Source organism: Toxorhynchites rutilus, chromosome 2 (assembly GCF_029784135.1).
Source record: "Toxorhynchites rutilus septentrionalis strain SRP chromosome 2, ASM2978413v1, whole genome shotgun sequence".
Taxonomy (NCBI): Eukaryota; Metazoa; Arthropoda; class Insecta; order Diptera; family Culicidae; genus Toxorhynchites; species Toxorhynchites rutilus.
Genome location: NC_073745.1, coordinates 241,067,036 through 241,080,945, shown reverse-complemented (window position 1 = coordinate 241,080,945; position 13,910 = coordinate 241,067,036). Strand labels below are relative to the sequence as shown.

Below are 13,910 nucleotides of genomic sequence, written 5' to 3'. Positions count from 1 at the left end.
GAATCCCCTCTATTTGCGAAATTTCAATGAGAATAGTTGCTTTTGTACCACAGAACTCCGATAATCTATTTTTTTAATTTCATTCAATAACTTCAATAACTTATTGGACTGCACGAACTTCAGACTTGTAAACTTGTTCAAAGTGCTATAAATGACAATAAATCTCACCATAACCTAGCAATACCTTCGGCAAATCACCGAAACAGCACACAATAGACTCAAAAATGTTTCAACATATATAACTTTAGATGAAATGCTTCCGTGGGTGAGTGGTTTGCGTCAAAACTATCCTACCGGGGGTTCGGGTGCGATTCCCGTTCTGACTGGGGGATTTTTCGTCAAGGAAACATCCTCCATTTTGCACTGTGGTCAAGCGTATTCTCTAGAGCTTGCCAATTAGAATACATTCAAGGCGTATTATTTGGCATAGAAATTTCGACAAAGTATTAACTCTTTGTGGTCGTTTGTCTGCTCTCAGCCACCACAGCAAGAAACCATACTAATCTTGTATTTTACTCAACCAAGTATCAGTTTATGCTTTTCCTAAACGAAGGTTGATGTCTAGTGAACCTGTTCACGAATCAATACGGTGCTCCTATGAGTAAAAAATAATGGTACTCAGTATCCAACAAAGTAGTCACCCACACAAAACAACGCACGTTGGCCTGCATAGGAATGTGGAACAAAAATCATAACAGCAAAATTAAGTCATTGTAAAACTTTGGTGTGATGGAAAAGATTGATCATAAGTATCAGAACTACTGTTCGCATAAATGTCCCATGTTATTTGAATAATCACATAAGTGTCTCAAGCGACAAAATCATTTTTTATATAACAACACCACATTAAAATACATTGTTAAGTTAATACATACATATAGTTCACAAAAAAATTAAAACATTTTTTTATTTTCGTAATCTTGCACTGCTTTTTCAAGGAAAAATAATTCCGACCAGTACGACACCCATGCCCAAATTTAATACGATCGCAAAAGGTTAATAAAAATGACGCAAGCAATTATTCCATTGTGACGGAAATGTATCTCTATGAACGTAAACGTCACCAAAAAAGAAAACTTTTGAAAGTTCTAGCATCATCTGAAATCCGAAACAATCGTACTAACAATTTATGTAGCAAACATCCAGAACAGTTTTCTTAGAGTGATTTCCTGTTATTTTATGTGGTGATGGTTTTTTATAAATAAACGTTGATAAACGGCAAACGTTGTTCTGTCATATAAATTACTTCTAGTGAATGTTTTGACTGTTGAATAAAAAATAACTAATGTATTGCAATACATGTGTGTTCAAATGTTTCAACGATCTATAAAATTAATTGATTATGATCGATGAAGGATAGATTCCACGTGGATATCGATTTAACGTGAACGAGATACTTGAAGATTTGACCGTATATTGCATTGGACCGTGGGAACTTCCCGAACCTGAGTGTGATGTGGAGATGGAGATAAGATCTATGATGTACTCTGGTGTGCTCCCGTGGCCGAGTGGTTAGCGTCATAACTAACATGCCGGGTGTTCGGGTTCGATACCCGTTCTGGTCGGGGGAATTTTTCGCCAAAGAAATTTCCTCCGACTTGCACTGTGATCACGCGTATTCTAGAGCTTGCCACTCAGAATGCATTCAAGGCGTGTTATTTGGCATAGAAATCTCAACTAAGTACTAATAAAAATGACGCAAGTAATACTACGTTGAGACGGCGAAGTTCCTCTAAGAACGTTAGTGCCATTGAAGAAGAAGAAGATCTATGATGTACAGAGAAATGGACCGGATCGATCGGATCTCAGGATTCGTCTTTTGCATTCAGAAATCTGATCTATGAAATGTAGCAACCTTGTCTCGGCGCAAAATAAACTTCAAAATAAGTAATCCGTATTCGTGGAGCAATTTAATCTGTATCAGATTAGCAGACACGAAAATAATTTTCAATTGCTTAAATTTGGATGAAAATCATCACTCGATGTTGTTTAAATACTTAGAAAACAGTCCGAACTTAACGATTCTTCTATAAATCTTGTATACATCCAGCAACATGTTGGACGAAATACGTGTAATTTTGTAATAGAGCCCATTAAAGACTGCATTTCTTTTGTTGGAACACACGTGCTGTCGTTTGAACAAAGGCTGTGTAGGTGTTACTCATGATAGCGTCTAGCTATCATTCCTCGAACCGCATCTGTTGATTGTCTCATAGGAATCGCAGTCGTTCGCTCTCTACCTTTGCGAATATGTTGACCATTGATTATTGACACAGCTCAAGACATTCTAGAATGACGTTGTCCTGACTGCGCCAATTCATCAAACGACACACATAAGAATTCATCGAGGGCAGTCTTTTGTTTGTTTCGTCTCCTCCAACCACATAATATTAAAATATTAATTCAAAATGAGTAATGATGTTCCTAATAATTAAAGTAACTGTGGCGCATTCGATCTACACATGTGCTCTTCAATCGGTTTTTTATCAGGATTGACGACAATAGCGTGACTGTTATTTTGCATTCCGAGCATGGGTGTGATTAGAATAATTCCAATAATTCATTGTGCTCATCCAAAAAGGCTTCCAGCTCGCCGGCGATATTCCTAGTTTTAGTCGAATTGAGGTTACTTGCGTATGTGTAGTGTGGAATTCGATGAATAGGACGAAGTGCCATCTGGCATTAAACAACGTAAATAAATTCGTCATGTTTAAAAAACGAACGACGAATCAATTATTTGGTATCGTTTAGATAAAAATACAAATATCGCGATAAAAAAGGATATGAGGGTGAAAATTGGTTATATATGGTTATAAGTTTTTTTTTCAATCCAAATTTATGCAAAAAAAATGCGAAAACATAGTTATTCAGATTTTATTTGCATGGGACCACCCTATTCGGTATCAAATATAAAGTAATAGATATCCTAGCGGTATCACATATGAGGGGCTTAGAATGAAAGGGGTGTAAGTGATTTCATCGATTTCTCTACATCGACTCTCTCTTTTGGTCATAACTTAGCTGCAAATACATTCCCTGCTGTATTTGACAATGCGGAAGGTCAGATCCTCATCTATCGGATTCTATAGCAAACTCACATTGGAACGTTTTTGCAGTTGAGTTATTAACTGAAGAAAAAGTTGATGAAGAGAAATCGATCAAGTCAATGTAGTCACCTACCAAGTTTTCAAAATCGGTCGAGCCGTTTCGGGTTTCGAGAATTAATCAAGCAAACGAAACCTAATTTGGCATGTGGAGGTTTAAGGGTGCAATATATGTTCCTATGGTGGTTAGACACTCCTCCCCCTCTCTAACGGGGGGCTGCCATACAAATGAAATACAAATTTCTGCATAACTCGACAACTAATCAAGTATATGGAGTCAAATTTGGCATGTGTTGGGGGCACAAAACGTTTCTATGGTGAACTGAAACCCCTCCCTCCCCTCTAAAGGGAGGCTGCCATACAAATGAAGCATACATTTCTGCATAACTCAAGAACTAATCAAGCGAATTGAACCAAATTTGGCATGTGAAGGTTTTTGGGGGACAAACACGTTTCTAAGGTGGTTTGACACCCCTCCCCTCCTCTCTAAGTGGGGGGCTGCCATACAAATGAAACACAAATTTCTGTATAACTCAAGAACAAATCCAGCGAAAGGAACCAAATTTGGTATATGGAGGTAAAATCAGCCCACTAATTTTAAAGGGAAGATTAGAAGATCAATCATTGAACAGTTCTGCGATTGGGCCCATGAACGTGCGCTTAGTAAGAAAACGTGGATGTGATAACGAAACATAAATTTTGGGCGGGCCGAAGTTTGTTGGGTCAACTAGTTAAAAATAAATAAAAATCAACGTAGTATGATTATATTCTAATGATTCGTAAGTGAAATTGAGAAAACATTATATTATCATGTCTTGGGCATAAAATTTGTTTTTAGTTGGCAGAAAACATTTCATAAAATTAGTTTTTGCATTGGCAGAAAACATTTCATCTTCGGTAGAAAAAATGTTTTTTTTCGTCTGTTAAAGGGTCAAATGAGCAAATAATGAGCTGTTCCGAAAGCTTTTTAATGTTTGTATGTATGGAAGCAGATATCTCTTTCTTTTTTCTTTTTTCATCTCTTTTGATGTTGTACCGAAAAAAAGTCCATACGATGTCAACGGGGATCGAACCAAGGCCAGATGGAATGCAAGGATGTTCAACACGACCACGCAATCCACATAGCTACTGGCGCTGTTGTATAAATGTGTGATAATATTATACCTCATTATAAAATGAAATTGGAAATAGTTTTCTAAGAGTAAAGAGAATCTATATCTTTCTCGGTCTGGGTAGTGTATTTGACAAGCTATACGAAAAGCTTTCATACGTGCTTATTTGCAATGTGTCTCCTGATTCGCTCGCTCATTCTTTTTTTTTCTTATATGGCATTAACGTTCCAAGAGGAACTTCGCCGTCACAACGAAGTATTACTTGCGTCATTTTTATTAGTAGTTAGTTAAGATTTCTATGCCAAATAACACGCCTTGAATGCATTCTGAGTGGCAAGCTCTAGAATACGCTTGACCACAGTGGTCGGAGAAAATTTCTTCGACGAAAAATTCCTCCGACCAGAACGGGAATCGAACCCGAACCCCCGGCATGATAATGTGTGACGCTTACTACTCGCCCACGGGAGCACTGGTGTGTAGGTGTGTAGATTTAGTGGACAAAAATATTGGGAAGAAAACAAAAATCACCTTTTTTTGTTTTTTTCCAAACATTTTGTTGACTAGCACGTTTTTACTCGCGAAATTTGCGAAATAACAGAATATTTTCTTAAATGCTAGAAAAATGCATTATTTCGGCACTTTTTTTTAAATTGATGCAATAAAATTTAAATATTTTATTTCGTCGAAGCAGCAAATTAGCTTTGTACAGAATTTATTGGAGTTCTAGAAATGATAATTATTTATTGAATTATTCATCATCAAAGATAAAAGGGTAATTTTTCATTCGAACCAAAATATTTCTGTATTGAAAGGTCCTACAGGAACGTTATATGGGTCATGCTGGTTGATGAGATCAATCGGAATTGGTTAGCACAAATTGTGTTTTTCTATAAAAATTTTTGAAAAACTAAAGAAATCGAATATTATGTCTTCCCAATATTTTTGTCCACCACATCTACACATACCCAGACAAAAATGTGTTCGTAAAATATTCCAAAACTTGATAATTGAAGCTTCAAAATGATTTATACCCCATTTCCATGCGTAAACACCTCTTGAAGTGACAGCGTTTCAAAAATCACCTAAAAATTTCGACTTCGCACTCTGTTCCTCTTTTTTGTCGAGTGTATATTTATTTTACTACTAGCTGACCCGGCAAACTTCGTCCCGCCCAAAATTTTTTTTTCTTGTTATCAATACCTTCAAACATTCACGTTTTCTTACTATGAGCACTTATCCAATCGCAGAACTGTTCATTGATTGATCTTCTAATCGACCCCGTTGAATTTACGTTTTACTATAAAATTCCTAATATTTCTAACAAAACTCATCATTATAATATCAGATTATTTTTGGACACAATTCTCGTTCAAGATTTTTCAACCACTTGCAAATAACATGCTTTTCTATTACATGGAATAAAGGTTTTGTACAGAAAATATGATAAAATGAAGACAGCCCTAAATCGGACAATTCCTTCCTCGAGTTCTGCTCTTATCAACACATCCGGCGATACTTTTTTTTTGTATAGATAGAAAAAGATATAGGAGTGCGTTTCATCACATTAAAATCCATTTCCAGTTTCGAACAAAGATCAACTTCGCTAGCGCAAAAATCAAATCAACTAACAACACTTGTCACTATGTAATTGTAGAATATATGGGAATTTAATTTTCCGAATTTTCCCTTTATTCTTCAGAGTTTCCCGAAAATTTTCAATTGTCATGTTTGGTTGGAAAATTTATGGTTGAAATATGAGTAATATTTTTATGGGACTCCCTCTCCATTCCAGAGGAGGGAGGGGTGTCATACCATCATAGAAACATTTCTCATACCCTAAAACCCTCACATCCCAAATTGTGCTCGATTAGTTCTCGAGTTATGCAGAAGTTTGTGTTTCATTTGTGTGGCAGCCCTCCATAGAGAGGGGGGAGTAGTGTATTCTCCATAGAAACGCCAGATTTGGCTCCATTTGCTTGATTAGTTTTCGAGTTATGCAGAAATTAGTGTTTCATTTGTATGGCAGACTCCCCCCCCCCCTAAGAGAGGGGGGAGTATCCAACCACCGTAAAAACATTCATTGCACCCTATTGCATTTTTTAAATTCATAACTTTTGAAGAACTACTGGACCGATTCAGATGACCGACATATCAAATTAAAGCCAATTAGCTCTTTTTCAGAAAAACACTACAGTTGCAGAAAGTTTGAATCATGTTTTCGTCATTATTGATTGTTTTTGTTTTTTATAGTTTTCATGGTCTCGGGATCGAAGGCGCTATATTTTTTTATATTTTTTCTGGAAATTTCAGTATTTTTCACATAACATATCTCGAAACTAGGGATGCTTTTTTCCGTTTTTAGTTATGATTTTTCAAAAAGTTAACCGATGGTCCAAAAAATCTTTTTTTTTTTCCATTTTTTCCACTACAAAAAATCATAACTTTTGATCTACTGGACCGAGATGATCGACATATCAAATTAAAGCCAATGAGCTAGTTTTGTTTGAAAAAATATTACATTCTGATTAAAGATAGATTTTGTTTTCGTAATTATTGATTATATTTGTTTTTTTAGTTTACATCGTTTCGGAACCAAGGGCGCCATATCTTTTTATATTTTTTCCTGAAAGCTGAGGTTTTTTTACATAATATATCCGAATACCAGAGAGGTGCTTTTTGCGTTTTTAAGTTATGATTTTTCAAAGTTAACATGTTTTCAGTTTTCGTTCAATATTTCTATGTGACTAGACTGGATGTATGTTACTATAATCCAATTAATTGGCAAGTGTGTTATTTTTTCAAAAAAGCTAGCAAGGCTTTAATTTGATGCCGATCATCTGAATTGCTCGAGTAGTTCAAAAGTAATACATTTTTGACAAAAGTCATTTTTGGGAAAAAGGGAAAAATTATTTTTTGAATCATCGGGTAATTTTGAAAAATCATAACTCTAAAACGAAAAAAAAACGCCTCCTTGACTTCGAGATATGTTATGTGAAAAATCCTCAGCTATCCACAGAAAATATTTAAAAATATATAGCGCCCTTGGTCCCGAGACAACGAAAACTATAAAAAACGAATACAATCAATAATGACAAAGCCAAAACCTGGAATATTTGCAAGCGTAGTATTTTTCCAAGAATGAATAGCTAATTAGCTTTAGTTTGATATGTCAACCGTCTAAATCGGTTCAGTAGTTTACAAGTTATGAATTTTTGAAAAATGTAATTTTCGGAAAAAGGGGAAAAAGTTAATATTTCGGATCACCCTAAAATGAAAATGGACACCCTAACAAAAAATTAAAAAAATACGGGTCTAATGTTTTGCGATAAACAACAAAACAAGCGCTTTTCACGAAAATCTGCGAACCACTATATCGGTTTGCCATGGAATGGGTGTCTATATTGTGACATTAATTTGTTCGCGGACGATACTGTCCTGTTCATCGCAGCTAAGGATATAAAAGAAACCGCGGAACACATAGACGAAGATTTGCATTCTCTGGCTCAGTGGCTTAAATTTAAACAATTAAAGTTAAATGTTGGCAAAACAAAATACATGCTCATTTCTGCAGCAAACTCCAGTATTGACGTAAATTTTGAAATAGATGGTGAGACATTAGAACGCGTGAAAGAAATCAAATACTTAGGAGTTATTATTGATGACACGTTAGCTTTCAAGTCTCACATCAATAATGTCATCAAAAAGATTGCCAAGAAGTACGGCGTTTTGTGTCGTTTGAAGAAAGAGTTGACAATAAACAGTAAAATTAAATTATATAAATCATTGATTTCACCGCACATAGATTTTTGCTCGTCGATCCTATTCCTTGCAAATAATACACAATTAACGAGATTGCAGCGTTTACAAAATAAAGTAATGCGTTTGATTTTAAGATGTAGTAGATACACTTCCTCTAGTTTGATGTTGGACGCGCTACAGTGGCTATCTGTGAAGCAGAGAATTTATTACATGACAATGGTGTTCATCTTCAAAATTTTGAACGATATGCTGCCTCGATATTTGTGTGATCGAATTGAAAGAGGAAGTGATGTTCATAGATACAATACAAGAAACGCGAATGATGCAAGAACACCCAACTTTATGCTTAGTAGGTCGCAGAACTCGTTGTTATATAAAGGTATAAATTTCTTCAATTCGATGCCCAGAGAAATTAAACGTGCGGCAACAATAGCAGAGTTCAAGAAAATGTGTATTTCACACGTAAAATCTGTTTTGTAAACAGGTTTTATAATTTTTTTTCCTAAATCATTCATTTATGTTTTCAATTGATTAAAATTAATAAAATTTATTTACAGGTTAAACTACCATGTTCGTACTGATGATGATGATTTTTTGTTGTTGTTTTGTTAATGTATATTGTAAAAAAAGTAATAAGCGTTGTCTACGAGAGTTTGAGCCTCGCGCGCGTTTGGTGGCCTGGACTATGTTAATGGAACACTGGCAGAACATTGAACTACGTTTTACGCCATTGAACTACGTTTTACGAGTTAGTGAAGTGTCGAAGATAATAATGAGTTTTCAGGCAGAATGAGCACTTTTCAAATAAAAAATCATCAATGAAAATTAACTTCTTCGTATCAAACTGGTATTCAATGTGAGTGGAAAACTTTGTTTTCTTCATGTGATATAATAATCTCATACAAAAATTTCATCTGAAGATAATTTGATATTATAATGATAAGTTTAGTGAGAAACTAATCTCGTATCCAGATGTCGACACCGTACCGTTGTCATCGCAGATACGTTTCATTCCGTTTCCACAGTGAAGTGTATTCGAAGAGAATTCAAGAATCAGGCCCTTTATCTTTATTGACGTCCAATGCACCCATTTTATAAAAACACTGATCGACTAATTTTAAATAAACTTCTCGGCTCTTCCTCTGTTTCCAATCAATTTTAAGTTCAACTACATTAGAGAACAAGTCAGCCACTTACCACCTGACCAATCAGCGATAGTTCCAACTTCGAAAACTGCTGAAAGCCATTATTTTTTTCGGCTAGCTGGTGCAAGTTATCGAGCTCGCGTATGCTAAGTAAAGGAAACAACGATGAGTGGAATGAAATGTTTGCTGACCTCAAATTCGAAGTAAACATCCGCCGAACGGAAAGCCGCGAACATGTTGCTGGGCTCCGAAGCCCGGATCCAAATCAGCTCCAAGAATGTTTCGAGAGGGCTCACGCTCTGCACTAAATGATCAGTTCCTCTGTGTGGCACTCTCGGGATTCAAGTCTTAAGACAAAACTCTACTCTCTGCATCTCGCATGCCGTTTTACTCTTGTAAAGGTGTGCTTTTCACATCCATGCTCATGAAGGCCCGGCCGTTGGGTCGTACGGAACATGCATGTATAAGCTTCCATACGCTTGAAAGTGAAACGCGCGAAGCGGTGTAATTCCGATATTAACGAGTGGGGTGACCATGTGGTCATTTACTAGGGCGATAAATCACATGGTAATTTATGTTATTTTGAGATGTCGAATGAATCCAATCCAAACATATAATATTATACCAAATTGATTCTTTTTTTTCTTCTTTCCAATAGCAACTCAACACAATTCGTTGTCACCTTCCAGCCTTCGTATGACGCGTGGAACGGATCGTTTTGCAAAGCGTTGCACAACACAACGCAGAAAGGGCTCTTGTTTCATAGTTGCAAAAAATATAACTCGTCGTTCATTCACGTTGGAGGCAAACCGAAGTACATTGGATACCAGTGAATGAAATTAGAGTGAAACCGTCTAAAGTCTGGATCGGGGGGATAAGCAAAAAAAACTAGTCGGCTACTAGTCGTGACTGTGGGCTTTTCTAGTGATTAGCGATCGAAAGTGAAACCAAAACAAGTTCAAAAGGTGCGCGAAAGATTGATTCCAATAATTGTTGGAAAGTTCCAGTATAAATCGAAAATTATAGACCCCCGTAGGCTCCAGGTGCTGAAGACAAGCGCAGTGCTCACTGGGAGCATCATTAGGGATGTTTATGATGTAAAATAATCTTGCTCAAGTGTAGTGTATGCGGTGATTGTGAATCTGCGAGACGATGGAGGCCGACGTTCTGAATGCGCTCAACACCCAAACGGCCTACATTCCCGGTGGTCGTGACCGAGATGGACATCCGCTTATCGTTATTCCAGTACCGTTCTACGACAACCTTCCTTGGATGAAGGGCTTCCTGCAAACGACAATCAAATATTTGCTGACAATCTTAAGGTCAGTAACGTAAATACAATACTAAAATCCAATGTTTGCACTACTATCTCTGAGGATCGACTAAACTTTTTTTTTCATTATTACAGACCGGAAACCATCGCGGCTGGTTTCACCGTTATTTTGGATGCACAAAAATGCTCCTGGCGTTCGGCTCGTCAGTATATAAGGCATATTCAGACGTTGCTTGAGTCAAACCTGGACAGTTTCCTCGTGATACGACCGGACGCTTTCTGGGAGAAAAATCGCGTCGAGAATTGTACGCGTCAGCATCGGCCTGGGGAGGTAAGTTTACTGAGTGTTTTCTGATAGAGCCATGAGTTTCATGCGGTATTTGAATTAAAACTTCGTTTGTTGTCAGTGTGTTATTCATAGAAAATTTACAGGGTGGCTCATCGTACCGATGGTCAAGGTTGGGTAGCTGATAGGGTTGGGAATACCGGATCGTGAAAAACTGGTATTTTAGGTAGTGAAAATCTTAGGATCCGATAGAAGCTTTCTAAATCGCTTTTTCTGAATAAGAAAAAATCTGTTATTGAAAAAAATGCAATTTCGTTCAATCTGATAATGTATCCAATATTTTTTTTTTGTTATTTACAAAACAATCCTATAGCAGAGAACCATAAGTGTATCTATCATTCATTTAAGAACTAATTCTGCTTCCAAAATACTCTTGCTCCGGATCCGTATCCGTCTGGTTCGCGTCGGACTCATCGGAACAACAGTGGGACTATCTTTTGGAGAGCGTTGGCATTGGTTTTCTTTTCCCCGGTAGCAGCGGGGAGGTAACGGTAGATGCTTGACACCAAAAACCGTTCATCAGCGCTTTTTTGATGAACGGAGTTAGCTTCGCCTCATCAATCTCGCAGCAGCGAGAACACGTTTCAACCGGTGTACAATTATAATTGAGCGGGCGTTTGCTTATATACAGATTTGTGTGATTTGAATAACCTGTTTTCGAAGCATTTCTTTAGCTATTGAAACAAGTTTTCGGATTATTAATTCACACGATAGAGGTTCTCGTAAAAAAAAATAACAAAAATTATTTTATTAAATGAAATTGATCATATCTCGAGAACGGGGATCTTCGTAGCCTAATTGGTTGCGTGTCCGCTACTAAGCAAACAATCATGAGCCCTTAACTCAGGGCCCTCAACTGACCATCTTTGTGTGTTATTCTAGCTACTGCGTCCATGCATCAATCATCATGTGATGGTGATCCCAGCCTCTCAATCCACAAACGATCTGCTGCGTCGGTAATTGGTGCTATTTATAACACAACAATGGAAACCTCATATCAAAAGTCCCGCTGTGTCCAACTGTGAATATTTGAACAACATGAATATTATTACGCCTAAAAATTCGACATGTGTTGTATATCGATAGAATAGGAATACTCTTACGCCTAAATGATCAATGTGTAATAGATAAAAATGTGATGGGATAAAAAAATATCTCGAGAACGGTGAGTCCTAGGATAAAACGATACACACTGGAGTCGCTTTTTACGCGGGGGACACGTACCGCGTAAAAAAACCGTGTAAAAAACCCGCGTATATTCCAAAATCCACGCAAAAAAAACCGCGTTAATTCCAAAATCCGCGTAAAAATAAACTGGGTGAATTTCAAAATCCGTATAAAAATCTAACAAACAGTGAATTATTAATTAAAAATACAACTCATGTTTTAACAATTGATTAACTGATTTGTTTTGTATGCTGTAATCATGATATCTGTATCTTCTTTTATTTCTCAGCTACTAATCAGTGATACAATACATCCTTATTTCGTGAAAAGGTACATCAATTAGCACATTGAATTTGTACGCGGTTGATACGTGCTGCGTAAAAAAAAACCGCGTAAACTCCGAAACCCGCGTAAATTCCAAAAACCGCATAAAAAAAGCCGCGTAAAATGAAACCGCGTATCAAAAACTGTGTAAAAACGAAATTAGTATTAGTAATATTAGAGTGCCGTGCTCCCGTGGCCGAGTGGTTAGCGTCATAACTAACATGCCGGGGGTTCGGGTTCGATTCCCGTTCTGGTCGGGGGAATTTTTCGTCAAAGAAATTTCCTCCGACTTGCACTGTGATCACGCGTATTCTAGAGCTTGTCACTCAGAATGCATTCAAGGCGTGTTATTTGGCATAGAAATCTCAACTAAGTACTAATAAAAAATGACGCAAGTAATACTACGTTGAGACGGTGAAGTTCCTCTAGGAACGTTAGTGCCATTGAAGAAGAAGAAGAAGAAGAATATTAGAGTGCCAATGGATGTATGGGAAAAAAGTGACCTTCGAATTTCCAAAGCGAACTTGATTGAAAATGTTGATTCCCACGAAAAACTATCCTATGCAAAATATCAGCTCAATCGGACTTCATTTACTAGTGTCGCACAGTGGACAAAGTGCGAGTTTTTTGAAAACCGAAAAATCACGAAAAGTAAAGGAAATCGGGGTTTTCGAAAATTTTTTTGATGCCAAATATCTTCAAATTGCATGAAACGCGAGATCTACAGTCATCTAGAATTTTTTTGTTGTTTAAAATCGACACTTTGGAACCCGTTCTTTTTTTCGGAATACGATGCAAAACGTTTGGTTTAGGGTGTCAATGAAAATCGTCATATCAATTTTTCATACGGGACTCCTTGCGAAATGTTGATTTGCACGATAAAATACCCTCTGCAAAATATTAGCTCATAACAACTTCATTTACTATTGTCGCAGATCTCAAAATTTTAGTTTTTTTGAAAATCGAAAAATCACCCAAGGAAATCGGGGTTTTCAAAAAAAATTTTTTTGATGCCAAATGTCTTAGGATTGCATGAAACGTCGAGATTCACTGTTCCTCTTTTTTTTGTCGAGTGTAGATACCGGAACGGGCGTATTCGGAGGACTCAATGTACTTGACGATGTCCAAAGGGTTGGAGTTCCCAGTACGCACAAAAAAGGGAGCGCAGTTGCTTTACGGCCTTCGCTTTTATTTCCGCAGTTGAACTGAAAGCGCTGTCAATTCTTGTTTGAAAATTCATGGGTTACTATGATTGACGGTACACAAGTATTCTCATCACCATGTGTGAATGAAAGAAAAAGTGTAAGGGGTTGTTTTTAGGACACGACCGTATTTTCGACGTAGAACTATGGAATTATATTATTAAATCCGTTTTGGATGTTATTCTAGAATACAATGAAATTTTCGGAAAATCTTTGTAGTTATTTAGCTATTTTTTGCTACTTCAGTAGCGAAGTATAACGAACGTGCCCGTCTTGAGAAAGACGCTCGACTCCCGCTCGAGGCACGACAGCAAACGTTGTTCGCCTAACAAACACCGAACGAGAAGTGGTGTGAGTCTTATTTATACCAAAAGAGTTGAAAACGAGCAGAAAAGAAAGTATTAGAAAGTATTGGGAGGAGGCTATCTGGCGTAGTGGTAACTTCCATGCATCTCACGCTAAAGGTCACGAGTTCAAT

At 37.0% G+C, this 13,910-nt stretch overlaps 1 protein-coding gene across 2 annotated transcripts in view; it reads left to right on the top strand.

Moving 5' to 3' along the window:
* LOC129768510 (SEC14 domain and spectrin repeat-containing protein 1-B) overlaps positions 1-13,910 on the top strand; it is a 141,330-nt gene that overhangs the window by 50,473 nt on the left and 76,947 nt on the right. The window contains exons 1-3 of one of the 2 annotated variants that reach the window (XM_055770218.1): positions 9,667-9,687; positions 9,779-10,442; positions 10,529-10,724. In XM_055770218.1, coding sequence (XP_055626193.1) covers positions 10,273-10,442; positions 10,529-10,724 — 366 coding nt within the window. In that variant the 5' untranslated portion in view covers positions 9,667-9,687; positions 9,779-10,272. Of the gene's footprint in view, positions 1-9,666; positions 9,688-9,778; positions 10,443-10,528; positions 10,725-13,910 lie in introns of those variants that run through there. The other variant, XM_055770216.1, reaches the window with a different exon arrangement.